Below are 27,886 nucleotides of genomic sequence, written 5' to 3'. Positions count from 1 at the left end.
TGAAACTTTATTGGGATTCATATCCCAGAAGTACAAGTCCTTGCGTATGTACTGTTTCCTCAGGATACATTGCTAAAAGCATACTTTCAGTTCAGAAGTATATACTTTTAAATTACACCTGATACATGTTGTCAGGCTTATGGTCATAAGGCAATTTAAAATATAAATCAGACATCTTACACTCTGGTCAGTGTTCTTCTGATCTAATTAGACTGTAATATGATTCTCTGAGGAATATGGATAACTACTGTGGCAGAAGGAGGTAGAATCATAGAGACAAGTCAGAGAAACTAAACTGCTGAGACCTAATCTGAGCAGTAAAACCAGACTTTACTGTGATGGACCCAGATCCCTCCCATTCCACATGCCAAGCTGTTCTCGGAGGACTCCTGGCATCAGGATGTTAAATTGCTGTCTGTTGAAGTTCTCTAAAGGAGGAGAGTGAAGCACAACGGGGACTGGGAGTATGCTTCACTCCTGGGAAGGCATTTATCAGATGAAAACCTCAAGATCCATTGGCGACAAAGAAAAGCTATGTGAAACCACACATTATATGATAAATCAGCTTTATTTAGCAATACAAGTGAGCAAAGAGCAGAGGAAGCAACACGGAGATACAGACCCTGTACATCAAAGAACCAGTCACTTCTGCTTTCACAATCACTGAAATGGAGGATCACAACACCTCTGAGACGGGACTTCCTGGGCCAGTGGAAAGCAAGGAGGATTCCCTGTCTGGACTAGGACCAAATAGTTAATTTCCGATGGTGAACAGTGGAAGCTCAGGTAGAGCAGGTGTTGGCAGAGGGAGATGAAGGCACTCAATAACTTCAGTTCTAAATTAAAGTAAGAGATGAAGAGTAGAAGATAGGAAGCAACTAGAGGAGAGGGTGGTGAAACTGGAGAGGGAGCCTGAGACATTGTGGGAGCTTGAGCCCATGACAGGACTTCAGTGCTTGTAGCCCTTCCTGCTGGAGGAGGAGGTGGTGGTGGTGTATTTGATGGTGGAACTGCTGCCCCCAGAGGAGCCGAAGCCACACCCTATGGCTCTGCCACTGCCAGAACTGAAGCCACCTCCAAGGCTGTGACCGCTGCTGTAGGAGTAGCCACTTCCTCCACTCACGCCTAAGCCACTGCCGAGACCGCTGGCACCACCATAGCCACCAGCACCACCATAGCCACCAGAGACAGTGGACTGCACCACAGCTGTGGAGGCAAAGGGACAAGGTCAGGACAAGATGATGAGCTCACTCTGCCACACAGAGTCCAGTCAGAGGGACACAGGGGCAAGGGATGGGGGCAGGTGAAGGTACTTACAGATGTTGACTTGTCCAACGCCTTCCCCACTCAGCCTAGGAGAGAGAAGACACAGCCACAATGAGACCCAGAGCCACAGCTGGCCCCGCATGGGAAACCTCCGTGTGAGGAGAGTCCCCTGGACCCTGCCTTCTCAGTGCTCTCCTGGGAGTAGCACTATGACCACCACTAGAGCGCCTTCCACTTGGGCTCATTGGCAGGACTTCTTGGAGATGGAGCCAGATGATTGTGGAGGCTGTGTGAGTTACTCACCTGCACTCCTCGCCTTCCAGCAGCTTTCTGTAGGTGGCAATCTCCACGTCCAGGGCCAGCTTGACATTCATGAGCTCCTGGTACTCCTTCAGCAGCCGGGCCATGTCCTGCTTGGCCTTCTGCAGGGCGTCCTCCAGGTCAGCCAGCTTGCTCCTGGCATCCTTGAGGGCCAGCTCCCCACGCTGCTCGGCATCGGCGATGGCGGATTGCAGGCTGGCACACTAGAGGACAGGAGGGCAGAGGAACCTGAATCTGGACTCCAGGGGAGAGGAAACATAGTTCTACTTTCCCTGTGAGGAAGAGCTCTAGAGCCCAGATCTCGTGGAAATGGAGGTTTGATTTGTTTTGTCCAGTTTTTCTCGGTGCTGCAAACCTTAACTATTTTAGGAGCACCTTAAGAAATTCTAGTCCCTTCTGTGTTAACCACCCAAATGATGATGGGGCTAGACAATACCATAGCAGACCAAAGACCAGGGAACAAAGGAAGAAATGGACCCACTGACTTGTGTTGAATGTTGACAGTTTCGGTAAGTTCATATGGATGTACATTAACTTATAGAAAGCCACAAACATCCTCAGTAAGGAGATGATTTCATCTTAAGCTGTCAAGACTTTGCCTTCCTTCCTCTTCACAGTTTTGGACAACCCTCATTTTTCCTGTGTCTTTTCTCAGATTCTTTTTATAATGAATCTGAGCATATATGCAGCATTCTTCTCCACACTTTCTGTCCTAAACTCTTCTTTGTCAACTTGCATCTTGAATTATCAACTCAATCACTCCCCTTGTGAAATCTCATTTCAATGCCTGTAGACTGTACCTTTGTCCCAGTGATCAGTAGAGATTCGGCCTATCTTGAGTTTGTTTCCTGCTCTTGAGTTGGGCTCCATCTCTCTAACCTAGGGAAACTCTCCCAGAGAGGAAATACATGGCCTTCTCTCCCTGCTTTTCCCTCAGTTCCCAGAAATTTCCCACATGATGGTTGATGATACCTGATGGTCTAGGAAGGAAAGAATGCTTTTCTCTTCCATGGTCCCCACTGTACCTGCTTCTTGACGTGGTCAATCTCAGATCTCAGCCTCTGGATCACGCGGTTGATCTCAGAGATCTCCTGCTTGGTGTTGCGCAGGTCATCCCCGTGTCTGCCCGCCGTCACCCGCAGCTCCTCATACTGTGAACCAGAGGGAGACAAGGCGGCTGTCCATGGGCTTCACAGGACACTAATCAAGGTTTTCAAAATAGAATCTAATGGTTTTCCATAAGACATTTAAAGAAAACTAGTGTTACTAGGTCATTGATGCTCTTCACTAATCACACATCATTCTTGGTAAGACCACTGACTGACTGGTTCTCTTCAGGACAAGCAATGTTCTGTACTCTTGCTGAGAGTCAACATTGAAATAAAGCTAAAACAAAGGTCACTCACCTTGATCTACATTAGCTTTCATCTTAACTTGGGTTCTTTGACCTATGAGACTTGGGCATAATTACCCAAAAGGTCTACCTTGAGAGGTCCCCCACTTCTTAGTTGTAGGTTCCTCACTGAAGTCTACAGCCTCATTGATGTTCACAGAGGAGGCACAGGGATTCTTCATCAGCTGCCGCCTCACCACTCACCTTGGACTGGTACCAGGACTCAGCCTCAGCCCGGCTCCTCTGAGCAATCTCCTCATATTGGGCTTTGACTTCAGCGATGATGCTGTCCAGGTCCAGGTTGCGGTTGTTGTCCATGGAGAGGACCACAGAAGTGTCTGAGATGTGGGTTTGCATCTGAGCCAGTTCCTGCAGAACAAGAGATCATCCGATCATCTTTGGTCATGATGTTTAGAGGTACCTAGGCAAAGGTAACCCACTCCAGTACTCTGGCCTAGAGAATCCCATGGACAGAGGAGCCTGGTGGGCTGCAGTCCATGGGGTCGCTAGGAGTCAGACATGACTGAACGACTTCACTTTCACTTCTCACTTTCATGCACTGGAGAAGGAAATGGCAACCCACTCCAGTGTTCTTGCCTGGAGAATCCCAGGGATGGGGGAGCCTGGTGGGCTGCCGTCTATGGGGTCGCACAGAGTCGGACACGACTGAAGCGACTTAGCAGCAGCAGCAGCAGACCAGAGATATTCCACTCCTCACAAATCTTTTTAAAGGCAATACAACAGAATGTGGAGAGATACTTACAGCATCATAGAAGGTTCTTAGGAAGTTGATCTCATCTGTGAGAGCGTCTACTTTGGCTTGTAGTTCAACCTTGTTCATGTAGGCAATATCCACATCCTGTGGAAGAAGCAAACAGCCTGGGATCAGATGAGCCCCCCTACACAGTCTGCTCCTGTTTTAGTCTCCTCAGTGATTCTTTTCTCAGAATCCTCTCCTTCAGGAAAGGGCCATGAACCCCTGATCTGCCTCAATCTCACCTTCTTCAACTTCACAAACTCATTCTCTGCTGCTGTGCGTTTGTTGATTTCATCTTCGTATCTGGAATTAAAAGGAATGAAATCCAATTGAGTCAGGGGTGAAGATGATACAAGAAAAAGCAGCCTGGGATCTCCGCTTCCCAGAATGGATATATACAAATGAGACTTCTGTCAATAAGCCTGAAGGTTGTAATTTGTGGTTTCTAATTTCTTTACTCCATTACTCTTCCCATTCAACTTTTATGGCCCTTTTGTTCTTCAGGGTTTGTGTTTAGTAACAACTGTAATGTCATGTCTACTGACATGTTTTATTAAGAATCATGCCCTCATTTGGACCTGGTCATCTAACAGACTGAAGTGTGGGCTTCAGGAATCTAAGGTGTTTTCTCTCCTGTCACTCACTTGTTCTTGAAGTCCTCCACCGTGTCCTGCATCCCCCTGAGCTCCGAGTCCAGGCGGCCTCTCTCCCCAAGGATACTATCCAGCTGTCTCCTGAGGTTGTTGATGTACTGCTCGAACAAAGGCTCCAGGTTCTGCCTCACAGTCCTGGTGCCCTGCTCCTGCAGCAAGGTCCACTTGGTGTCCAGGACCTTGTTCTGCTGCTCCAGGAATCGGACCTGCAGGGAAACAAGATGGTTATCTGTGAGTTGACAAGTCCCCAGGCCGATCTGGTGGTCTGGTGGTGCTGGGCTGCTCCAGAGCCTGTACAGAGGCTGACAGTTCTGCTCCCCTGACTCTTTAGCTTCACACCACACAGATCTCATGGCCAAGTTTCCCCAGGGAGCTGTCAGATGTTCCCTCCCTCTCACTTATGGAGACTGTCAGTCAGTGACTTTCAACCCTTCCTGTCTTCCTCGTGACAAGAACAAGCACAAATGTATTTTATCATAGCATTTTTCTCCTATTGCACAGAGCTTTTACAAAGCACATGCCTCAGTTAAAGGGATATCAGATGTTTATAATCTAATGATTAGATTCCAATTCTATAATGATTGAATTTAATCTTGTTTCCCATATAGTGCATGAATCCGGCTGATACAAAGTCCCTTATGGCTCATTTTCTGGTTCTACAGGTGAGTATTCCTATGGATATATACTTGAGTTGTTTCCCCTCAAATTCCCTTTTGTTTTTTGCTTTCTTTCCTCCATCCAGCATCCATCTATGACTCAAATGCAGTTTCCACTGCAATACCCTTTTAACTTTCTTAGACCATCCAGAAGATCAAGCCATCTCATTGCATTCTCTTATTTTCTGTTCTTTCCTTCAGGATTGTCAAGAACTGTGACTATTTCCTTGGCAGGAATGGGGCCATGTGAGGGATGAGTAGTTATAAATGATTTCCATCACCTTCTACTTGGGGTCCACATGTAGCCTGTCCTGTATCCCACTGGAGAGCTCGCCTGAGTCCCACCCTCCTCTCCCCCGAGTCTCCCCTCCGGTAGAACAGGTGTCTTAGTTGGCTCTCTTGGGCACTCTGCAATCCCCACTAGGGCAGATGCTCCCAGCTCACCTTGTCGATGAAGGAGGCAAACTTGTTGTTGAGGGTCTTGATCTGCTCCCGCTCCTCAGTCCTCACCCGCTGGATGGTGGGGTCGATTTGCAGGTTGAGGGGAGTCAGGAGACTCTGGTTGACGGTGACCTCTTGGATGCCTCCAGGGGGGCACACAGGGAAGCCAGGACCACCGAAGCCACCTCCGAAGCCAGCTCCACCACCGAGCCCAAAGCCACTACCAGCCCCAGCACCAAAACCAAATCCACTCCCGGCTCCACCCCCGAAGCCATAGCCAACTCCAATTCTGCCGCCATAGCCACCACCAATGACACAGCTGCCCCCTGCGATGGAGATCCTCTTGGAGCCCCCCAGGCCATAGAGGCTGCGGCTGCCAAAGCCAGCTCCTCCACACACTCCAGCGAGGCCGCCACTGCCCCTGGAGCGGGACAGGGACACGCTGCTGAAGCCAGAGCGGCACACCCCAGGGACTCTGGCTGAGCCAGCACTGAAGCCCCTGCGGCTGATGCTTTGGGTCTTCACTGTGGATTTGCAAGACATGGTTCCTGAAGAAGCAGAGACTGAGGAAGGAGCGAGGGGTGCAGTGCAGAGCTGAGAGGAGCAGGTCTGTAAGAGGAGCTTCCCAGCAGCAGCTTATATATGGAGAAAATGGGCTGGGCTCAGTCCTGGAAGGTGAGCCTGCAGGTTGGGAAGGGCCAGGCTTTACAAAGAGTGAGATCACATCTGGTTTATTAGAAAAGTTGTAAAATGTGAAGATTGCATATTTGGTTTCCTTTAGTCAGGGAAAATTTCTCCTGCCTTCCAGCTTTGACAGCTCTGAGTATAGTAAGACTAGTCTCAACTTACTGAGCTGGGAGTTAGTCAGCAACTCACACAAAGGTTCTCCATGTAATGCTCGTTGTGAAATGTAGAGTTCTTCTCCCATGGTGTTTCACTCACTAGCCAGCGATCCCAGAAAGCAAAATACCTATTGCTTTTCCTATAATTTAGTATTTGTCATTAATTACAGAAGTTAAATATGACTTTTTTGCTCCCTAAAAATTTCCCACAGATAGGAGCATAGAACTGCAATGTAAATGAGTCTCTGAATATCTATTAGCGGATTTTATAAAAATTATTATCTCATGGTCAGCCTTATTTCTTCTATGCTACCATACAATTCCTCATTAACCTTAATATATTGGAAAGCAATTTCCAGATATCTTGTTGTATCTTTAGAATACAATTCAATATTTAAATTTAAATGAATTGCTCTCTAAAATTACTAACCACCATTTATATATCCTTAAATACTAGATGTTCATTAACATCAAGGAGTATCTATTCAACCTTGAAATACATCTGTGTATTATTTGTATTTTATTTTTTGTTTTCCCAAATCAGGATCCTAGTAAATTCCATTCATTTTGTGTTTGGGTTATATGTCTTTATAATATTGCAGGTCATTAAATCTGCCTCCACCTTTCCACTTGCAGTTTATTTGTGAGAAAGAAAAAACAGGGTATTTATTTTCTGCAGTTGTCCAGTCTTGGAGTGTTTAACCTGCATAATCATGTCATCTTGTTTTAGGTGGTCTTGTGTCCTTCGTGTATCCTGTGAAGTGACAATTCAAAGTAGAAGTTTAATAAGCTATCACTTTAAACATTACATATAAAAATGTCATAGAATGCCTATTTATATGCAGAATATTGATATTAAACATCTAGTTATTTATTTAAAATATTTAATAAGTAATACATGGCTGAGGAAAAAACTATGTGCTGAAGGCCATTCCCCAGTCCTGTATAGGAAGACCATGCAGTGTTGGCTACTTCCCTGCGTATCCTTGTAGTGACCTCATTTGAATGTTTCTATGCTTTTCCTGGGGCATGTGTGATGCATACGGCTTTCCAGTGGCTCAGTGGTAAAGAATCTGATTGCAATGCAGGAGCTGCTGGAGACGCTAGTACGAACTCTGGGTCTGGAAGATTCCCTGGAGAAGGGCTTGGCAACTCACTCCAGTATTCTTGCCTAGAGAATTCCAGGGACAGAGGAGCCTGAGGGGCTACAGTCACTGGGGTCGCAAACTGCGGGACACGACTGAAGCGACTTAGCACAGCACGTGTGATGCATGTGAGAATATATTTTGAATATATACATACATATATACATTGCCGGCTGTGATGGACCGCACAGAAGTGCAGCCAAGAGGAGCTACCAAGGTCAAGGGTGGCGACCGAGAGTGCCAGGCTGCATTGGCACAGGAGTGGCCGAGAGGAGCTACCCCACGTCCGAGGTCAGGGGCTGCGGCTGCGCATGCAAAGGAGGGCTGAGAGAAGCTACTCCACGTTCAAGGTCAGGAGGGGCGGCCGTGAGGCGATAACCCTCCTCCAAGGTAAGGAGCAGTGGCTGTGCTTTGCTGGAGCAGCCGTGAAGAGATATCCCATGTCCAAGGTAAGAAAAACCCAAGTAAGACGGTAGGTGTTACAAGAGGGCATCAGACAGCAGACACACTGAAACCATAATCACAGAAAACTAGCCAATCTGATCACATGGACCACAGCCTTGTCTAACTCAATGAAACTAAGCCATGCCCGTGGGGCCACCCAAGACGGGCAGGTCATGGTGGAGAGGTCTGACAGAATGTGGTCCACCGGAGAAGGGAATGGCAAACCACTTCAGTATTCTTGCCTTGAGAACCCCAAGAACAGTATGAAAAGGCAATGATAGGATACTGAAAGGGGAACTCCCCGGGTCGCTAGGTGCCCAATATGCTACTGGAGATCAGTAGAGAAATAACTCCAGAAAGAACGAAGGGATGGAGCCAAAGCAAAAACAATACCCAGTTGTGGATGGGACTGGTGATAGAAGCAAGGTCCAATGCTGTAAAGAGCAGTATTGCATAGGAACCTGGAATGTCAGGTCCATGAATCAAAACAAACTGGAAGTGGTCAAACAGGAGATGGCAAGAGTGAATGTTGACATTCTAGGAATCAGCGAACTAAAATGGACTGGAATGGGTGAATTTAACTCAGATGACCATTATATCTACTATGTAGATATAGTGGGCAGGAATCCCTTAGAAGAAATGGAGTAGCCATTATGGTCAACAAAAGAGTCTGAAATGCAGTACTTGGATGCAATCTCAAACACGACAGAATGATCTCTGTTCATTTCCAAGGCAAACCATTCAATATCACGGTAACCCAAGTCTATGCCCTGACCAGCAATGCTGAAGAAACTGAACTTGAACGGTTCTATGAAGACCTACAAGACCTTTTAGAACTAACACCCAAAAAAGATGTCCTTTTCGTTACAGGGGACTGGAATGCAAAAGTAGGAAGTCAAGAAACACCTGGAGTAACAGGCAAATTTGGCCTTGGAATACGGAATGAAGCAGGGCAAAGACTAATAGAGTTTTGCCAAGAGAACGCACTGGTCATAGCAAACACCCTCTTCCAACAACACAAGAGAAGACTCTACACATGGACATCACCAGATGGTCAACACCAAAATCAGATTGATTACATTCTTTGCAGCCAAGATGGAGAAACTCTATACAGTCAGCAAAAACAAGACCGGGAGCTGACTGTGGCTCAGATCATGAACTCCTTAATGCCAAATTCAGACTTAAATTGAAGAAAGTGGGGAAAACCACTAGACCATTCAGGTTTGACCTAAATCAAATCCTTTATGATTATACAGTGGAAGTGAGAAATAGATTTAAGGGACTAGATCTGATAGACAGAGTGCCTGATGAACTATGGATGGAGGTTCATGACATTGTACAAGAGATAGGAATCAAGACCATCCCCATGGAAAAGAAATGCAAAAACACAAAATGGCTGTCTGAGGAGGCCTTACAAATAGCTGTGAAAAGAAGAGAAGCGAAAAGCAAAGGAGAAAAGGAAAGATATAAGCATCTGAATGCAGAGTTCCAAAGAACAGCAAGGTGAGATAAGAAAGCCTTCCTCAGCGATCAGTGCAAAGAAATAGAGGAAAACAGCAGAATGGGAAAGACTAGAGATCTCGTCAAGAACATTAGAGATCCCAAGGGAACATTTCATGCAAAGATGGGCTCAACAAAGGGCAGGAATGGTATGGATCTAACAGAAGCAGAAGATAGTAAGAAGAGGTGGCAAGAATACACAGAAGAACTGTTCAAAAAAGATCTTCATGACCCAGATAATCACGATGGTGTGATCACTCACCTAGAGCCAGACATCCTTGAATGTGAAGTTAAGTTGGCCTTGGAAAGCATCGCTACGAACAAAGCTAGTGGAGGTGATAGAATTCCAGTTGAGCTATTCCAAATCCTGAAAGATGATGCTGTGAAAGTGCTGCACTCAATATGCCAGCAAATTTGGAAAACTCAGCAGTGGCCACAGGACTGGAAAAGGTCAGCTTTCATTCCAGTCCCAAAGAAAGGCAATGCCAAAGACTGCTCAAACTACTACACAGTTGCACTCATCTCACACGCTAGTAAAGTAATGCTCAAAATTCTCCAAGCCAGGCTTCAGCAGTATGTGAACCGCGAACTTCCAGATGTTCAAGCTGGTTTTAGAAAAGGCAGAGGAACCAGAGATCAAATTGCCAACATTCGCTGGATCATGGAAAAAGCAAGAGAGTTCCAGAAAAACATCTATTTCTGCTTTATTGACTATGCCAAAGCCTTTGACTGTGTGGGTCACAATAAACTGAGGAAAATTCTGAAAGAGATGGGAATACCAGACCACCTGATCTGCCTCTTGAGAAATCTGTATGCAGGTCAAGAAGCAACAGTTCAAACTGGACATGGAACAACAGACTGGTTCCAAATAGGAATAGGAGCACGTCAAGGCTGTATATTGTCACCCTGCTTATTTAACTTATATGCAGAGTACATCATGAGAAATGCTGGGCTGGAAGAAATACAAGCTGGAATCAAGATTTCTGGGAGAAATATCAATAACCTCAGATATGCAGATGACACCACCCTTATGGCAGAAAGGGAAGAGGAACTAAAAAGCCTCTTGATGAAGGTGAAAGAGGAGAGTGGAAAAGTTGGCTTAAAGCTCAACATTCAGAAAACTAAGATCATGGCATCTGGTCCCATCACTTCATGGCAAATAGATGGGGAACAGTGTCAGACTTTATTTTTCTGGGCTCCAAAATCACTGCATATAGTGATTGCAGCCATGAAACTAAAAGACGCTTACTCTTTGGAAGGAAAGTTATGACCAACCTAGATAGCATATTGAAAAGCAGAGATATTACTTTGCCAACAAAGGTCCGTCTAGTCAAGGCTATGGTTTTTCCATATGTGGTCATGTATGGATGTGAGAGTTGGACTGTGAAGAAGGCTGAGTGCCGAAGAATTGATGCTTTTGAACTGTGGTGTTGGAGAAGACTCTTGAGAGTCCCTTGGACTGCAAGGAGATCCAACCAGTCCATTCTGAAGGGGATCAGCCCTGGGTGTTCATTGGAAGGACTGATGCTGAAGCTGAAACTCCAATACTTTGGCCACCTCATGCGAAGAGTTGACTCATTGGAAAAGACCCTGATGCTGGGAGGGATTGGGGGCAGGAAGAGAACGGGATGACAGAGAATAAGATGGCTGGATGACATCTCCGACTTGATGGACATGAGTTTGAATGAACTCCGGGAGTTGGTAATGGACAGGGAGGCCTGGTGTGCTGCGATTCATGGGGTCGCAAAGAGTCAGACACGACTGAGCAACTGAACTGATATGTATATATGAAACACATATATATTCTCTTTTGCAATTACGCTTATAGTGTACGTACTTTTTCTCCCATATCTCTGTTTTTTCTCAGCTCTCATTGGCAGTCTCAAGCGCTATTTCCTACGGGTTGTTTTCTTCGCCTTTAACCTGTGGTCCGTTGTTGTGCATCAGCAAGGTCCTGTGTTGTTTCAGTTTGGCGTTCATTTCTTCTGTGGCTTTATCTTTTTTTCTCTGCTGTTTATCAGAGCTCTACCTGCCAATATTTAATCATTTATTTCTCACTCTATTGCCCCTTGGCTTTCTTATTTAATCTTGGTGTTTATTTCACTCCCTTTTAGGAAATCCTTTATTCTGACTTTTTTCTGTTGAATGCTTTTAAGTGCCTCTTGCTTTTCCTTTTCCTTGTGTTTTTTGTTTGCTTATGTATTTGTTTGCTTTCATGTAAAGTGTTCTTCGTGGGACTTGGAATGGTTCCTTCCTAACAAGGGCTCATCTCTGAATGATTTGAGATCCTTCTGGACTTGCCTTTACAGACAGTCTTCTGGGAGGAGATGCCACAACCAGAATAACAGGAATTCTCAGTAGGACACAGGTTGTGTAAATAGTTCTTTTAATTTTAATTCATCCAAGCCAAGGAAGATGTCTTCAGAGTGGCCCACAGTTGAGTCTCAGTTTTCTTTGCTTCTCCAATGACAAGCTGCCAATAGGCATTGCCTCTGATTCCCTACTCAACCCTGCCTTCCCTGTGTCTTGAAACTTCAGGGCAAATAGGCCCTGCCTATAGCCCACAAATCCACTTCTGATTGTTGCAAAGACTGATTCTTCGATTCTTGGATATGCACCTGAGGACGTGTTCTTCACATTCTCGCAGTAGGAGTTGCATGAGTCAGAGGTGCCTGCCAACAGGAGACCTCAGAGCTAGCTTTGTGTACTGTTCTTCTGTGTTTCCCACATTGTTTACTTTTGATTTGTCTGTTTTTGAGAGTATTCTTCACTGGATTTTCTGAGATGTGCATTGAGGGCATCTTCTGTCTGAGTTTCCCAACATCTGTGATTTATTTCTCTGTTTTTGTGGGAACAGATTTCTGTTCTTTCTTTCTTTTTTTTTTTCTAATTGAAGGAATGTAAGATGTTTTCCTTTTGGTGGTTGAGGGTGGAGATTACTTTTATGATTCTTGTTCTCCCTGTTTGGTTTAAGGCAATTTCTAAGGAGGAAATGTTTCCTCCATTTGGCTATGTTCAGAAGTCTCTCATTCTTATATTTATATTTAAAACACATAGCATTTAAAATATTAAGCAATAATTGCTGCTAGAAATATTACTGTTCCTTTCTTGCACTACATGGAAACTATTGGGTTCAATGAAGACATCATTGTGCTCAGGGCCCTCACCTTTCTGAGCCTGTTGGGGTCACCTGAAAGTTGTGTATAATACATCAGATTTACTTACCATCATCAGAAATTTCATTCCCAAATATATTAGTGTTCTTCTCAGTGAAACAACCTCCTTTACTACTTAATCAAAATTTGTATCATTGGAAGTCCAGTGGATACAATGAGAGAGACTAGTATGTAAACAGCCATGCACCAATCTCCCAGATTAAATACTGATTCATGTTTCTTGGTATTATCTCATCTAATTCCCCCACTTCTCCTATTGAAATTTTCTACTTTTTTGTTGATGTATCTTCAAGAAAATTAAGACATTAAGTCACTTCACTTAATATTTGCATACATGCCTAAGTAAGAATGACTTTTTAATCTAACTATATAACAGTTTTATATCAATAGCAACAGTTGCTTCATAATGAAACTGAATGTCCATTTATGTCCACACTTCTCTGATTATTTCAAGATGTCTTTTTATGCTGGTTTACTAGAAGCAACATCCTAACTAGATTCTTGGGTCTCTTAAGATTCTTTCATACTGTAATAGATCCCTTTTTAACACCACTGATTTGTAGAAAAATTGTTTTTTTCTCTAGTATGTCTACACTTGATTTGGTTCATTGTTTCCTTTTGGTGCCAACATCCTAACTAGATTCTTGGGTCTCTTAAGATTCTTTTTCATGATGTACTCTGCATATAAGTTAAATAAACAGGGTGACAATATACAGCCTTGACGTACTCCTTTTCCTATTTGGAACCAGTCTTTTGTTCCACGTCCAGTTCTAACTGTTGCTTCCTGACCTGCATACAAATTTCTCAAGAGGCAGATCAGGTGGTCTGGTATTCCCATCTCTTTCAGAATTTTCCACAGTTTATTGTGATCCACACAGTCAAAGGCTTTGGCATAGTCAAAAAAGCAGAAATAGATGTTTTTCTGGAACTCTCTTGCTTTTTCCATGATCCAGCGGATGTTCTCTGGTTCCTCTGCCCTTTCTAAAACCAGCTTGAACATCAGGAAGTTCATGGTTCACATATTGCTGAAGCCTGGCTTGGAGAATTTTGAGCATTACTTTACTAGCGTGTGAGATGAGTGCAACTGTGCGGTAGTTTGAGCATTCTTTGGCATTGCCTTTCTTTGGGATTGGAATGAAAACTGACCTTTTCCAGTCCTGTGGCCACTGCTGAGTTTTCCAAATTTGCTGGCATATTGAGTGCAGCACTTTCACAGCATCATCTTTCAGGATTTGGAATAGCTCAACTGGAATTCTATCACCTCCACTAGCTTTGTTCATAGTGATGCTTCCTAAGGCCCACTTGACTTCACATTCCAGGATGTCTGGCTCTAGGTCAGTGATCACACCATCATGATTATCTGGGTCATGAAGATCTTTTTTGTACAGTTCTTCTGTGTATTCTTGCCACCTCTTCTTAATATCTTCTGCTTCTTTTAGGTCCATACCATTTCTGTCCTTTATCGAGCCCATCTTTGCATGAAGTGTTCCTTTGGTATCTCTGATTTTCTTGAAGAGATCTCTAGTCTTTCCCATTCTGTTGTTTTCCTCTATTTCTTTGCATTGATTGCTAAAGAAGGTTTTCTTATCTCTTCTTGCTATTCTTTGGAACTCTGCATTCAGATGCTTATATCTTTCCTTTTCTCCTTTGCTTTTCGCTTCTCTTCTTTTCACAGCTATTTCGTCAAGGCTGTATATTGTCACCCTGTTTATTTAACTTATATGCAGAGTACATCATGAGAAACACTGGACTGGAAGAAACACAAGCTGGAATCAAGATTGCAGGGAGAAATATCAATAACCTCAGATATACAGATGACACCACCCTTATGGCAGAAAGTGAAGAGGAACTAAAAAGCCTCTTGATGAAAGTAAAAGAGGAGAGTGAAAAAGTTGGCTTAAAGCTCAACATTCAGAAAACGAAGATCATGGCATCTGGTCCCATCACTTCATGGGAATTAGATGGGGAAACAGTGGAAACAGTGTCAGAATTTATTTTTCTGGGCTCCAAAATCACTGCAGATGGTGACTGCAGCCATGAAATTAAAAGACGCTTACTCCTTGGAAGGAAAGTTATGACCAACCTAGATAGCATATTCAAAAGCAGAGATATTACTTTGCCAACAAAGGTTCGTCTAGTCAAGGCTATGGTTTTGCCTATGGTCATGTATGGATGTGAGAGTTGGACTGTGAAGAAGGCTGAGTGCCGAAGAATTGATGCTTTTGAACTGTGGTGTTGGAGAAGACTCTTGAGAGTCCCTTGGACTGCAAGGAGATCCAACCAGTCAATTCTGAAGGAGATCAGCCCTGGGATTTCTTTGGAAGGAATGATGCTAAAGCTGAAATTCCAGTACTTTGGCCACCTCATGTGAAGAGTTGACTCATTGGAAAAGACTCTGAGGCAGGGAGGGATTGGGGGCAGGAGGAGAAGGGGACGCCAGAGGATGAGATGGCTGGATGGCATCACTGACTCGATGGATGTGAGTCTGAGTGAACTCCGGGAGTTGGTGATGGACAGGGAGGCCTGGGGTGCTGCGATTCATGGGGTCGCAAAGAGTCGGACATGACTGAGCGACTGATCTGATCTGAAGATTCTTTCATACTGTAATAGATCCCTTTCAAATGCCAAGGCAATGGCACCCCACTCCAGTACTCTTGCCTGGAAAATCCCATGGATGTAGAAGCCTGGAAGGCTGCAGTCCATGGGGTCGCTAAGAGTCGGACATGACTGAGCGACTTCACTTTCACTTTTGACTTTCACACATTGGAGAAGGAAATGGCAACCCACTCCAGTGTTCTTGCCTGGAGAATCCCAGGGATGGTGGAGCCTGATGGGCTGCCGTCTATGGGGTTGCACAGAGTCGGACACGACTGAAGCCACTTAGCAGCAGCAGCAGCGTCTGTGGACAAATTGTTTTTTTTCTCTAGAATATCTACACTCTGGATTTGGTTCATTGTTGCCTGTTGGTGTCACATAACTTCTAACCCCAGTTTTTCCTGTGTACTAGTTCTATGGGCAAATTAGATTTATTCCATTGTTTCAGGAAAAATTATGTCCCAGCTGGTCCTGTGTGCTTTATATTGCATGAAATTGTGAGGCACATAATACTAGCTGTCCAGTTTAGTGATGTTGAGACTGATCTGTAGTTTAGCTGTAGTTCCAGCCTTATCCCTTCATTAAATAGTGCCGAGTAAATCTGTCATCTAATGTTTTAACATTCATTGGTCAATTCCCACATTGACTATTTCTTTAGACATTGCAAATTCGCAATTTTGAATTTAATATCCCTCTTCTGCATTTATCAACTGGGAGTCATCTATAAAGATGGAATCTTTAGTGTTCATTTTTTAGATAACCTAGTATGTATATTATTCAGACAAGAAAGGCAGAATAAGTGCTTCTTGCTTGTACTTTTGAACTTTCTATACTACTGATTTGAGACCACAGTAATTTCCAAATGCAGTCAAGGAAGTTTTGCTTATTATTTTGGTTTTATATAATTATAAACTCACAGTTGAAAAAACATTTTATATGTTTCAATCCACTGCAGGCATTAATCCTTTTGGTGCAGAAACCAAATTAGAAACCCATTTTAGGCCTCTTAAGTTCTTCAGATTGGCTCCTGCATCTTTTTGACAGGGCCCCATTAGACTCCGAAAGCTTCTTTGTTGACAGGAACAATTGTCTCAAGGTTATCTTATACTTATCTCGAAAGAGATATGGAATTAGCCATTTCTGTGAGTAGTTCTGGTGTCTTTACTGGGAAGTGATATTTATAAGCTAGAATTTTCATGCTATGCACGCTCTTCATTACTGGGTTCTTCTAGATTTGAAGTCTTTTTCAAAAGACAGAGGTTGAAATATGTAAAAACTTATTAGAAAATACTTAAATCAGAAGTTTGTAGCTATATTTCAAGTTTTAATAGAAGAAAACAGGATGATTTTATAACTGTATTTATTTTCTAACTTTGAAAAGCTTAGCTCTGAATGACATATTAACTTATTTGCTCTATCCTACAACAAACCTATGACAGTAGCAATCACATTAGTACTATCACAGTACTAATATTAGGACAAAAGAAAGGTCTACTAAATGCAATTTCTAATTTCTTTGTGGTTACACTCTCCATGTGCTATGAAGAAAATCAGACTAGGCAAGAGGAATGGAGAGACAGAAAATGGGGATGAAGGGAAACTCATGAGAATCCAGATAAACTCTAGCTTTGCAGTTGCGAACAGAAGCAGGAAAGAAAGGTCTTCCATTACTCACTTTGATGGAGAACAGTTTCTTAAGCGAGAGAGTACAGATACAGATGGCAGCGGGGCTCACGAAGGGGCTCTGTAGTTACATGTGGAGTCTGGGGACAGTAAGAGTGCTGGGAAATAGCACATCTGAGTGGACCAGCCTCCAAGACCCAGAGAGGATGGTTTTCCTGCCCTACTCACTTTCTAGTGCTAAAGGAATACTCTTGGAGCCCAGCACGTGACAGCCTTGAAGAGAAAGGATGGTCCAGAGAAAGTCATGGTCCAAGGGATCCAGCTGCTGTCAGGGATGGACTCTTTAACACCTTTTTCCTCTCATCCTGAGGTCTACTGTTAGGTTTTCTCAAGGCCAAGTATAATGAAGAGTTAGCTGTCATGGGAATCCATAGGGATGCCTCCTGGTGCATGCAGCAGGCAGGGCAATCGGGACCTGCAGAAATGTTCCCTCCTCTTGCTGTGCTGAACCCTCTGCCCCCACCATGAGCTGTGATGTCATTCATTAATCTGTCCTGGGGATTCTAGCCAACATAGCTAGAATCTACCTTGTATGGCTTGCAAGTGACCATCCTGGATCACAGAGGATTCAGATAAGATGAATTTTGGATATAGCTTCTAACTGGAAAAAATTCTTCTATTTAAGGTTGTTATTTAAAAGATGTACTTTCTGTATTTTTCAGGTGTACAGACCTGATATTGAAGGAGGCAATTGGCTAGCCTCCTTAGGAGTCAAATCCGGTATCTAACCACTTTTGGTACTACTGATTCCTTCCTTGCTTCAAAAACAAGTCTTTGCTCTTTCAAAAGAAATGTTTCTTCTTATTCAGTCCTCAATGGGCAAAAGAAATCAGTCTGAAAGTTTTAATCTCATGCACCTTAATCAAGAGATTGAATCTTTTCTTCCTTAATACCGGAAAGTGTAACCACATTTAATTTCAGATGTCGTAGAATGAGGACATCGTGGGGGATACACTTTCTTTTTTGAAATAACAAGTTTCAACATCAGAAAATTTAGAAAGTACACAACTTAAAAAAATACAGTAATGAAGTTAAATCAACACGAGATTATCAATATTATTTTTACATAAGTCATTCAATAATTTCTCTGCATCTCTGTCCCTCCAACTATCTTTCTGTTTCTTTGTGACTCTTTCTCTACCTTTCTTGCTTTATGATTTTGTGTGAAAATTAGTTTAGTAAAAAATACAGATAATACCTTGAGCCCCATAGCTTAAGTGTTTTTCATAATAGCTACTTTTCATTTAGTCACATGTCTCCTTAGACCCTCTTTGTGTAACACACTTTGTTAGATTTTTCTTGTCTTCACAACCTAGAAAGCTTTGAGGAACTCTGCCCAGGTGTTTTGTAGATGTCCAAAATTGAGATTTTTCTGATGTTGTCTCATGAATATACCAGAGTTACGGTGTTTGGGAGGAAGACCACAGAGGTGTCCTGCACTTCTCATCACATCATATCAGGATATATGCTATGAAAAAAACTTATTACTGTTGGTATTAGCCTTGATCACCTGGCCGAGGAAGTGTTTGATTAATTTCTCTGCAGTAAAGTCACTCTCTGCCCCCATTTTTAGACTGTACTCTTTGGAAGGAGTTCATTGTGCCCAGCCCACACAGCAGGGAGTACTTGTTCACTCCTTCTTTGAATGGGAACCACATACGTAATTAAAGGAAATTCTTTTGCCTGAGACTTGACAATCATCCCTTATTAATTAATTTAGTCAACCACATTCACATCAGTAGTTTCCACGAATAATTATTTCACAATTTGTGTTTTATTCCAATGCATTATGTTCTATCTATTTATTTATAGCTCAAGTTGTTCCACTTTGGCTACTAAGAGTTCTTACAGTGTCTTTTTTTTTTTTTACTATTTCTTCACTTTTTGGCACTAAAGGATGCTCCAAGATCATCTTTTAGTATATCTTTCACCCCATTCCTAGAATCTCCTTGATTTCTAGAATCTCCTGTATCTTCTTGATTCCTCAGAAGGGAACTTTAATTCCTAAAGGTATTAGGTGGAATTCTCCAGAGGTATAAACCTGGAATTAGGGACATGGACAAAACAGTGACTGGCTCTCAGGAAGAAGATGACTGATCTACCTTGCACTGTATCCTGACATTTCCTTTCCCATTCATAGCAGTCAAAGGAAGCCAAGACACAGCTGAGAGAGGTTTCAAGACCATGTCTTTGGAGCAGCAAAGACTCGACTTCTTTGAGTCTCTGTGAGAGGCTTTTGGGGTGAGGAAAAAGGCCTTCCCATTCCTATTTTGTCTCCACCCTTCAAAAAATTGGCACTTGTATTTTGTTTCTGAGTCTGTGGATCCTGAAATTAACCAGTGTTTCCAATATTTCCTGGAAGAAAGTTTATTGGGATTCATACCCCAGAAGTACAAGTTCTTGTATTTGTACTGTTTCCTCAGGATACACTGCTAGAAGCATACTTTCAATTGAGGAATGTGGGCATTTGAATTACTCCTGATACATGTTGTCAGGCACAGTTTCTTGGTCATGAGGCATTTTAGAATATATCAAACATCTTACCCTCTAGTCAGTGTTCTTCTGATCTAATTAAACTGTAATATGATTCTCTGAGGTTGATGAATGACAACAGGTGCAGAAGGAGGTAGAATCACGAAGACAAGTCAGAGAAACTAAACTGCTGAGACCTGATCCAAGCAGTAAAACCAGACTTTACTATGATGATGGAACCAGATCCTTTCCACTCCGCATGCCAAAGTGTTGTGGGAGGACTGCTGAGCATCAGGATGCTAAACTGCTGTTTCTTGAATTTATCTAAACAAGGAGAGTGAAGCACATGGGGACTGGGCATATGCTTCATTCCCAAGAAGGCATTTATCAGATGAAAACCTCAAGAACCACTGGTGACAAAGAAAGGCTATACGAAACCACACATTATATTATAAATCTGCTTTATTTAGCAATACAAGTTGCTAAAAGAGAAAAGAGCAGAGGAAGCACCACAGGGATACAAACCCTGTACATCAAAGAACCAGTCACTTGTACTTTAGTAATCACTGCAAGGGAGGAACATAACACCTCTGAGATGGGATCTCCTGGGCCAGTGGAAAGCAAGTGGGATTGCCCTGTTATGGAGTAGGACTCAAGAAGTGACCTTCCAATGCTGAACAAGGGAACCTCATGGGTAACAGGTTTTGGGAGAGAGAAGATAAGGGCACTAAGTAACTTCAGTTCTAACTCAAGGAGTAAGAGAAGAAGGGAGCAGAAGAGAGGAAATAATTGGAGGAGAGGGCGGTGAAACTGGAGAGGGAGCCTGAGACATTGTGGGAGCTTGAGCCCATGACAGGACTTCAGTGCTTGTAGCCCTTCCTGCTGGAGGAGGAGGTGGTGGTGGTGTATTTGATGGTGGAACTGCTGCCCCCAGAGGAGCCGAAGCCACATCCTATGGCTCTGCCACTGCCAGAACTGAAGCCACCTCCAAGGCTGTGACCGCTGCTGTAGGAGTAGCCACTTCCTCCACTCACGCCTAAGCCACTGCCGAGACCACTGGCACCACCATAGCCACCAGCACCACCATAGCCACCAGAGACAGTGGACTGCACCACAGCTGTGGAGGCAAAGGGACAAGGTCAGGACAAGATGGTGAGCTCACTCTGCCACACAGAGTCCAGTCAGAGGGACACAAGGGCAAGGGATGGGGGCAGGTGAAGGTACTTACAGATGTTGACTTGTCCAACGCCTTCCCCACTCAGCCTAGGAGAGAGAAGACACAGCCACGATGAGACCCAGAGCCACAGCTGGCCCCGCATGGGAAACCTCCGTGTGAGGAGAGTCCCCTGGACCCTGCCTTCTCAGTGCTCTCCTGGGAGTAGCACTATGACCACCGCTAGAGCGCCTTCCACTTGGGCTCATTGGCAGGACTTCTTGGAGATGGAGCCAGATGATTGCGGAGGCTGTGTGAGTTACTCACCTGCACTCCTCGCCTTCCAGCAGCTTTCTGTAGGTGGCAATCTCCACGTCCAGGGCCAGCTTGACATTCATGAGCTCCTGATACTCCTTCAGCAGCCGGGCCATGTCCTGCTTGGCCTTCTGCAGGGCGTCCTCCAGGTCAGCCAGCTTGCTCCTGGCATCCTTGAGGGCCAGCTCCCCACGCTGCTCGGCGTCGGCGATGGCAGATTGCAGGCTGGCACACTAGAGGAGAGGAGGGCAGAGGAACCTGAATCTGGACTCCAGGGGAGAGGAAACATAGTTCTACTTTCCCAGTGAGGAAGAGCTCTAGAGCCCAGATCTCGTGGAAAAGGAGGTTTGATTCGTTGTCCAATCTTTCTTCAAACTACAAACCTTAACTAGTCTCAGTGTCCCTAATAAAAACCTATTTCCCTCTGTGTTAACCATATCAGTGAGGATGGGGTTGGGAGATGCCACAGCAGAATAAAGCCAGAGGACATGGAAAGAAATGGAACTACTGCTCTGTTTTGAATGTTGACAGTTTAGGTAAGTTTATTTGGATGTATAATAACTTGTACAAAACCACAAACATTCTCACTGAGAAGACGATTTCATCTCAAACTCTTGAGACCTTGCCTTCCTTCCACTTTACAGTCTTGGGTAACCCTCATTTGTCCTGTGCCTTTTCTCAGCTTCTTTTTCATGTTGAATCTGAGCATATTTGCAGCAGTCTTCTTCACACTTTCTGACCTGAAAATTTCCTTGCCTACATGTGTCTTGTATTCCCAAATCAATCATTCCCCTTTCAGGATCTCATTTTAATGCCTCTAGACTGTATCTTTGTCCCATTGACCAGTGGGAATTGGTCTGTCCTGAGTTTGTTTCCTGCTTGTAAGCTGGGCTCCGTATCTCTAACCTGAGGGAGCTCTTCTTGTTTTTCCCTCATGATGCCCAGAAATTTCCCACATGATGGTTGATGATACCTGATGGTCTAGGAAGGAAACTATGCTTTTCTGCTCTGTGGACCCCTCCGTACCTGCTTCTTGACGTGGTCAATCTCAGATCTCAGCCTCTGGATCACGCGGTTGATCTCAGAGATCTCCTGCTTGGTGTTGCGCAGGTCATCCCCGTGTCTGCCCGCCGTCACCTGCAGCTCCTCGTACTGTAAACCAGAGGGAGACGAGGGGGCTGTCCATGGGCTTCCCAGGACACTAATCAAGGTTTTCTCAAATCAAAACTAATGGTTTCTCCACAAGACATTGTATGAAAATTGGTGTTACTAGGTCATTGACACTGTGTACCCATCACATACTGTCCTTGGTAGTGCCACTGACTGACTGGTTCTCTTCAGGACAAGCAATGTTCTGTACTCTTGCTGAGAACCAGCATCAGGGTAAATCTAAAGCAAAGATCACTCTGCCTTTATCTACAGTAGCTTTTGTCCTACATTTGGGTCTTTGACCTACGAGACTCGGGCATAATTACCCAAAAGGTCTACCCTGAGAGGCCCCCACTTCTTAGTTGTAGTTTCCCCACTGAAGTCTACAGCCTCATTGATGTTCACAGAGGAGGCACAGGGATTCATCAGCTGCCACCTCACCACTCACCTTGGACTGGTACCAGGACTCAGCCTCAGCCCGGCTCCTCTGAGCGATCTCCTCATATTGGGCTTTGACTTCAGCAATGATGCTGTCCAGGTCCAGGTTGCGGTTGTTGTCCATGGAGAGGACCACAGAAGTGTCTGAGATGTGGGTTTGCATCTGAGCCAGTTCCTGCAGAACAAGAGATCATCCGATCATCTTTGGTCATGATGTTTAGAGAGGTATACCCAGCCAGAGATTTTCCACCCTTTGCAAATCTCAGTGTAATCAATAAAGCAGAATGTGAAAAGATGCTTACTGCGTCATAGAAGGTTCTTAGGAAGTTGATCTCATCTGTGAGAGCGTCTACCTTGGCCTGTAGTTCAACCTTGTTCATGTAAGCAGCATCTACATCCTAGGGAAGAAGCCAACAGGCTGAGATCAGATGAGCCCTCCTGCCCAGTCTGCTCCTCTTTTAGTCTCCCTGACACACTTTTCTCAGTCTTCCCCTTCAGCAAAGAAACCAGAATGCCTGATCTGACTCATCTCACCTTCTTCAGATTCACAAATTCATTCTCTGCTACTGTGCGCTTGTTGATTTCATCTTCATATCTGGAATTAGAAAGGATAAAATCTAATTGAGTCAGGGGTGAAGATGATACAGAAAAAGCAGCTTGGAATTTCAACTTCCCAGAATGGATATATGCAAATGGGACTTTCCTGCCAGTAAGCTTCAAAGGTGAATTTTGTGGTCACTATATTATTTACCCCATTACTCTCCCCATCTACCTGCATGGTCCTTATGTTTTCCAGAGTTTGTGTTTAGGTAAGAATTGTGGTTTCATTTTCATGGACATGTTTTACTAAGATCATGCCCTCATTTGAACCTGATCATATAATTAGCTTGAAATGTGGGCTTCAGGAAACTGAGCCTTTCTGTCTCCTGTCACTCACTTGTTCTTGAAGTCCTCCACCGTGTCCTGCATCCCCCTGAGCTCCGAGTCCAGGCGGCCTCTCTCCCCAAGGATACTATCCAGCTGTCTCCTGAGGTTGTTGATATACTGCTCGAACAAAGGCTCCAGGTTCTGCCTCACGGTCTTGGTGCCCTGCTCCTGCAGCAAGGTCCACTTGGTGTCCAGGACCTTGTTCTGCTGCTCCAGGAATCGGACCTGCAGGGAAACAAGATGGTTATCTGTGAGTTGACAAGTCCCCAGGCTGATCTGGTGGTCTCGGTGGTGCTAGGCTGCTCCAGAGCCTGTACAGAGGCTGACAGTTCTGCTCCCCTGACTTTTTAGCTTCACACCACACAGGTCTCATGGCTGAGTTTCCCCAGTGAGCTGTCAGATGTTCCCTCCCTCTCTATTCCAGAGACGTCTGTCAGTGACTTTTCACCTTTCTGTTCTTCCTTTTGATAAGCACAATCACAAATGTAATTTAAAACTCGTATTTCTCTCATATATTGCACAGAGGTTTTTAAAGAGCATATTTCAGTTAAAGAGATGTTAAAATGTCTATAATCTAATGATTAAATTCCAATCCTATTAATAATTGGATTTAATCCTGTTTCCTATTTAGAGTATGAGTCCCTCTAAAATAAACTCTCTTAGTGCTTATGATCTGGTTCTACAAGTTGAGTATTTCTATGGATATTCACATATTTTTGAGTCTTTTTTCCCCCGAAATTTCTATTTTTTAAAAATTTTCTTTCCTTCTGCCCCTACACCCACCAGCTCAACTAAGGCTGAAGTACATTTTCCCACTGTAATTCCCTTTTTTATTTCTTATACTGTTCAACAGATCAAGCTAACTCATTCCATTCTTTCATTTCATTTCTTTGCTTCAGGGTTATCAAGAATTGTGAATGCTTCCCTCACAATTATGGAAGACATTTAAGAGATCAGTAATTGTAAATGGTTACCATCACCTTCTGCCTGTGGTCCACATGATGTGGTCCTGCCCTGCATCCCAGTGGAGAGCTAGCCTGAGTCCCCTCTCTCTTGAAAATCCCAAGGCTCCCTCTGGTAAGACATTGGTTGGGTCTCTCTTGGGCACTCTGCAATCCCCATTGGGGCAGATGCTCCCAGCTCACCTTGTCGATGAAGGAGGCAAACTTGTTGTTGAGGGTCTTGATCTGCTCCCGCTCCTCAGTCCTCACCCGCTGGATGGTGGGGTCGATTTGCAGGTTGAGGGGAGTCAGGAGACTCTGGTTGACGGTGACCTCTTGGATGCCTCCAGGGGGGCACACAGGGAAGCCAGGACCACCGAAGCCACCTCCGAAGCCAGCTCCACCACCGAGCCCAAAGCCACTACCAGCCCCAGCACCAAAACCAAATCCACTCCCGGCTCCACCTCCGAAGCCATAGCCAACTCCAATTCTGCCGCCATAGCCACCACCGATGGCACAGCTGCCCCCTGCGATGGAGATCCTCTTGGAGCCCCCCAGGCCATAGAGGCTGCGGCTGCCAAAGCCAGCTCCTCCACACACTCCAGCGAGGCCACCACTGCCCCTGGAGCGGGACAGGGACACGCTGCTGAAGCCAGAGCGGCACACCCCAGGGACTCTGGCTGAGCCGGCACTGAAGCCTTTACGGCTGATGCTTTGGGTCTTCACAGTGGATTTGTAAGACATGGTTCCTGAAGAAGAATAGGTTGAGAAGGGTGTGAGAGGTGGAAAGCAGAGCTGAAAGGAGCAGATCTATGAGAGGAGCTTCCCGGCAGCAGCTTATATATGGAAAAAATGGGCCGGGCTCAGTCCTGGAAGGTGAGCCTGCAGATTAGGAAGGGCTGGGCTTTACAAATAGTGAGATCACCCCCTGCCTCTAGAAAGGTATGAAGTATGAATATTGCTTCTTTGGTTTCCTTTAGTCATGGAGAAATTCTTCTGGCTTCTAGCCTTGACTTGATCCCAACACAATACCACTGGATGTAAATTCACTGAAGTCATGGGTTAGTCATGTTCTCAAACAAAGGAGACAAGGAGCTGATCTGTGATAATTGTCCCCTCCTTCTGCTTACTCAGACACTCTTCTCTTGCCCCCTTCCCACACAAGTTTTCTTCTCCACTCACACCACCCTTCCCATAAGGTTGAACTGTCTCTGAGGGTTAATAGGCATTTGCCCTGTGGTCTGAGCAAGAAGTGGCTTGCGGTGGTTTTGGGCCATGTTTGAACATGTCCTTCTGGATCTCCTGATTGCCTTCCTGGTGGCCTGGCCTGGGAATTGGGGGCTACTCTGGGGACATGACACTCCTTTGAAAGGCAAGAGGGACAAAGGAGATGAGTTTTTACAGCATAAGAACAAGCTTGTCTTGTGTGGAATTGGCAGTTTCATGATATAGGATAAGAGATCACCCAAGTCCACTCTGCCCAAAAAGCTGACTTCTCATGGTTTCTAGCCATGCCTGCACCTTCCTCCCCAGTGTTTGCTTTCCCATTGAGGTGGTGACTGTGGACATTTTTTTTTTCCTACCAAATGGAATTCATAGCCACCCTTTTCTCCAGTTTTTTGGAATGTTCACTTAGAACTTAATTTTGAGAATCTAAAATGAGTAGGACAAAAATCATTAAGGGAATTCACTGAATTTATATTCTCATAGATTCTGACATTTCTTAGGAGTCAAGATCAGACACCTTAATGGGGTGTGTACAGAAAGTTGAGGGGCATATAGAAACAGTGAATCATAAAAATGTGTCTTTACAGGTGTGATGATGTCACAAGTAACTTTCAAATTTATATTCCTAATCTCAGTGCTTGAAATCTTAAATCTCCAGACACATTCTTAGAGGGAGGGAAGGCTGCCAAGTGATCATGGTGCTTGGTTTAAGGGGGAAGGAGATTGATTGTTTTAGTCCATAAATTAAGCACTATGGAGGAGTATTGAGAGCAATTGTAGACAGGGTGCTTTATAAGACTATTTGATTAAATGGACAGCCAGAGGAGGAAAGACAAACTCCCACACTGAGATGAGCCTGAGAAAAGCTCTTGTGACTATTTTATAAGCAATTCAATCTCTCCAGTGTTATGGAGGCAGTTTCCAGGGGAGCAGGGCATTCCCTACGTAAAGAAGTGCTTATTCGGCATCTGGCAGGAAAGAGATACCTTCTCAAGGCCATGGAAGCAGCTCCTCTTCCTCCACCCTGGTTGCACAATGCCTTACCAAGAAGTATTCTTCCACCCAATTCTGAGAAAGAAGTTTTCCTTCCCATGGCATGGTTTTCTGAGCTACTTTCTTGAGATAAAGTCTTTAAGCTTGACATGAATGAGGCCGGGATGGGTAGGAAGGGCTAGCAAGTCAAGTTGGAGCGACATCCTGTTTTTCCAATGCCCTGTGTCTATGTCAATGTCCCATGTCTGTTTCTGCTTTCACATTGTAATAGGAGAGTTGAGTAGTGGTTGCAACAGAATGGTGTGTGACCAGCAAAACTTAAAAGATTTATTAGATGGCCCTTTAAAGAAAAATTTGCCAACCCCTGGCTAAGAGCAAGAGCTCTTGAGACAAGCAAGGTACTTAGGCTCACAGGCTCGTGTGCATCTTTATGCAAATTACTCATTTTTAGAGCTGTAAACTGGGGATGAAAATAGTACCTATCTCACAGTGCTGTGAGGATTATGTGAAATAATTCATGTAAAGGTCTCTGCACTCTGTGCGTGCATAAGTTCTCAACGAAGATGAGCTAATATCGTCATTATAATGGAAGTATGAAGAAGCTTCGTGTGTTCAGGAATCCACAAGAAGCTTTAAGAACTGAACACAGAAGCAATGTGTAAGTGTCTATGAAGGGGAAGAAAATGCAACCAGCATTGCCGGTTTGTACCACATTAGTAAGGACCAAAAGCCACAGGTAAAAGTTTGCTGAGTGTTGCCAGAGGCTATGCAGAGGCATGAGATCAGAAATATGATTTGCAAGCTTGCTGGCACTCACTGCAGCAGTCAGAGGAGAGTCCTACTCCAGAGCAGATGAGGCTCCCTGCCCAAGGGGCTGGAAGAAAACCGGTGGTCAGAGGGAGGGAGAATCCAAGTCCTTGAAAGAAGTCTGGCAGGCTGCCCTCTCCTTCCTGTGGAGTCAAGTTCCCCTGCACCACCCTCTGCTGGGTCCTTGTCTGGGCTGTGCACACCGGAACAGGCTTCTATCAACCGGCATAGGTGATCAGATCTGTTCCTCTTTTAGGACTGTGTGTCTCACTCTCAAATGAAGTATATAATTCAGTTGCAGAAGAAACCTCACATTCACTTCAAGAACTGAACACAGGAGAAGCCTGTACTTGTCTATGAAGGGGGAGGAAATGCAACCAGCATTGCTGGTCTGTGCCATATTAGTAAGGGGCCTCTCAGAGGATGATTTAACTGCAACGTATTATCCAATGCGGTTTGGCCTGTGTACTAGACAGCACCAGCAATGTAAAGCATAGTGTTTCTTTCATTTTCTGACACAAGTATGTCTCCTGCCGGTAGATGTATAAGTCATATATATATATATATATATATTCTCTAATATGATATATAT

The 27,886-nt window shown here is 44.4% G+C and overlaps 2 protein-coding genes across 2 annotated transcripts; both read right to left on the bottom strand.

The window, feature by feature from the left end:
* Positions 1-552: 552 nt before the first annotated feature.
* LOC147371546 (keratin, type II cytoskeletal 6A-like) lies at positions 553-6,098 on the bottom strand. The gene is made up of 9 exons (XM_086403830.1): positions 5,491-6,098; positions 4,382-4,596; positions 3,980-4,040; positions 3,744-3,839; positions 3,185-3,349; positions 2,613-2,738; positions 1,570-1,790; positions 1,318-1,352; positions 553-1,206 (listed from the first exon to the last, which is right to left on the bottom strand). Exons 1-9 carry the CDS (start codon positions 6,028-6,030, stop codon positions 950-952), a joined length of 1,716 nt encoding a protein of 571 aa, XP_086259956.1. The 5' UTR covers positions 6,031-6,098; the 3' UTR covers positions 553-949.
* Positions 6,099-19,791: 13,693 nt separating this feature from the next.
* Positions 19,792-25,081, bottom strand: KRT6A (keratin 6A). The gene is made up of 9 exons (XM_086403828.1): positions 24,472-25,081; positions 23,337-23,551; positions 22,934-22,994; positions 22,702-22,797; positions 22,410-22,574; positions 21,839-21,964; positions 20,825-21,045; positions 20,573-20,607; positions 19,792-20,461 (listed from the first exon to the last, which is right to left on the bottom strand). Exons 1-9 carry the CDS (start codon positions 25,009-25,011, stop codon positions 20,205-20,207), a joined length of 1,716 nt encoding a protein of 571 aa, XP_086259954.1. The 5' UTR covers positions 25,012-25,081; the 3' UTR covers positions 19,792-20,204.
* Between the last annotated feature and the right edge of the window lie 2,805 nt (positions 25,082-27,886).

The sequence above is a fragment of the Bos grunniens genome, chromosome 5 (assembly GCF_055505025.1).
Source record: "Bos grunniens cultivar Pamir isolate PY7600 chromosome 5, Bosgru_T2T1.0, whole genome shotgun sequence".
NCBI lineage: Eukaryota > Metazoa > Chordata > Mammalia > Artiodactyla > Bovidae > Bos > Bos grunniens.
The sequence above is the reverse complement of the archived record's forward strand: the minus strand, read 5'-3'. Positions and strand labels throughout refer to the sequence as shown.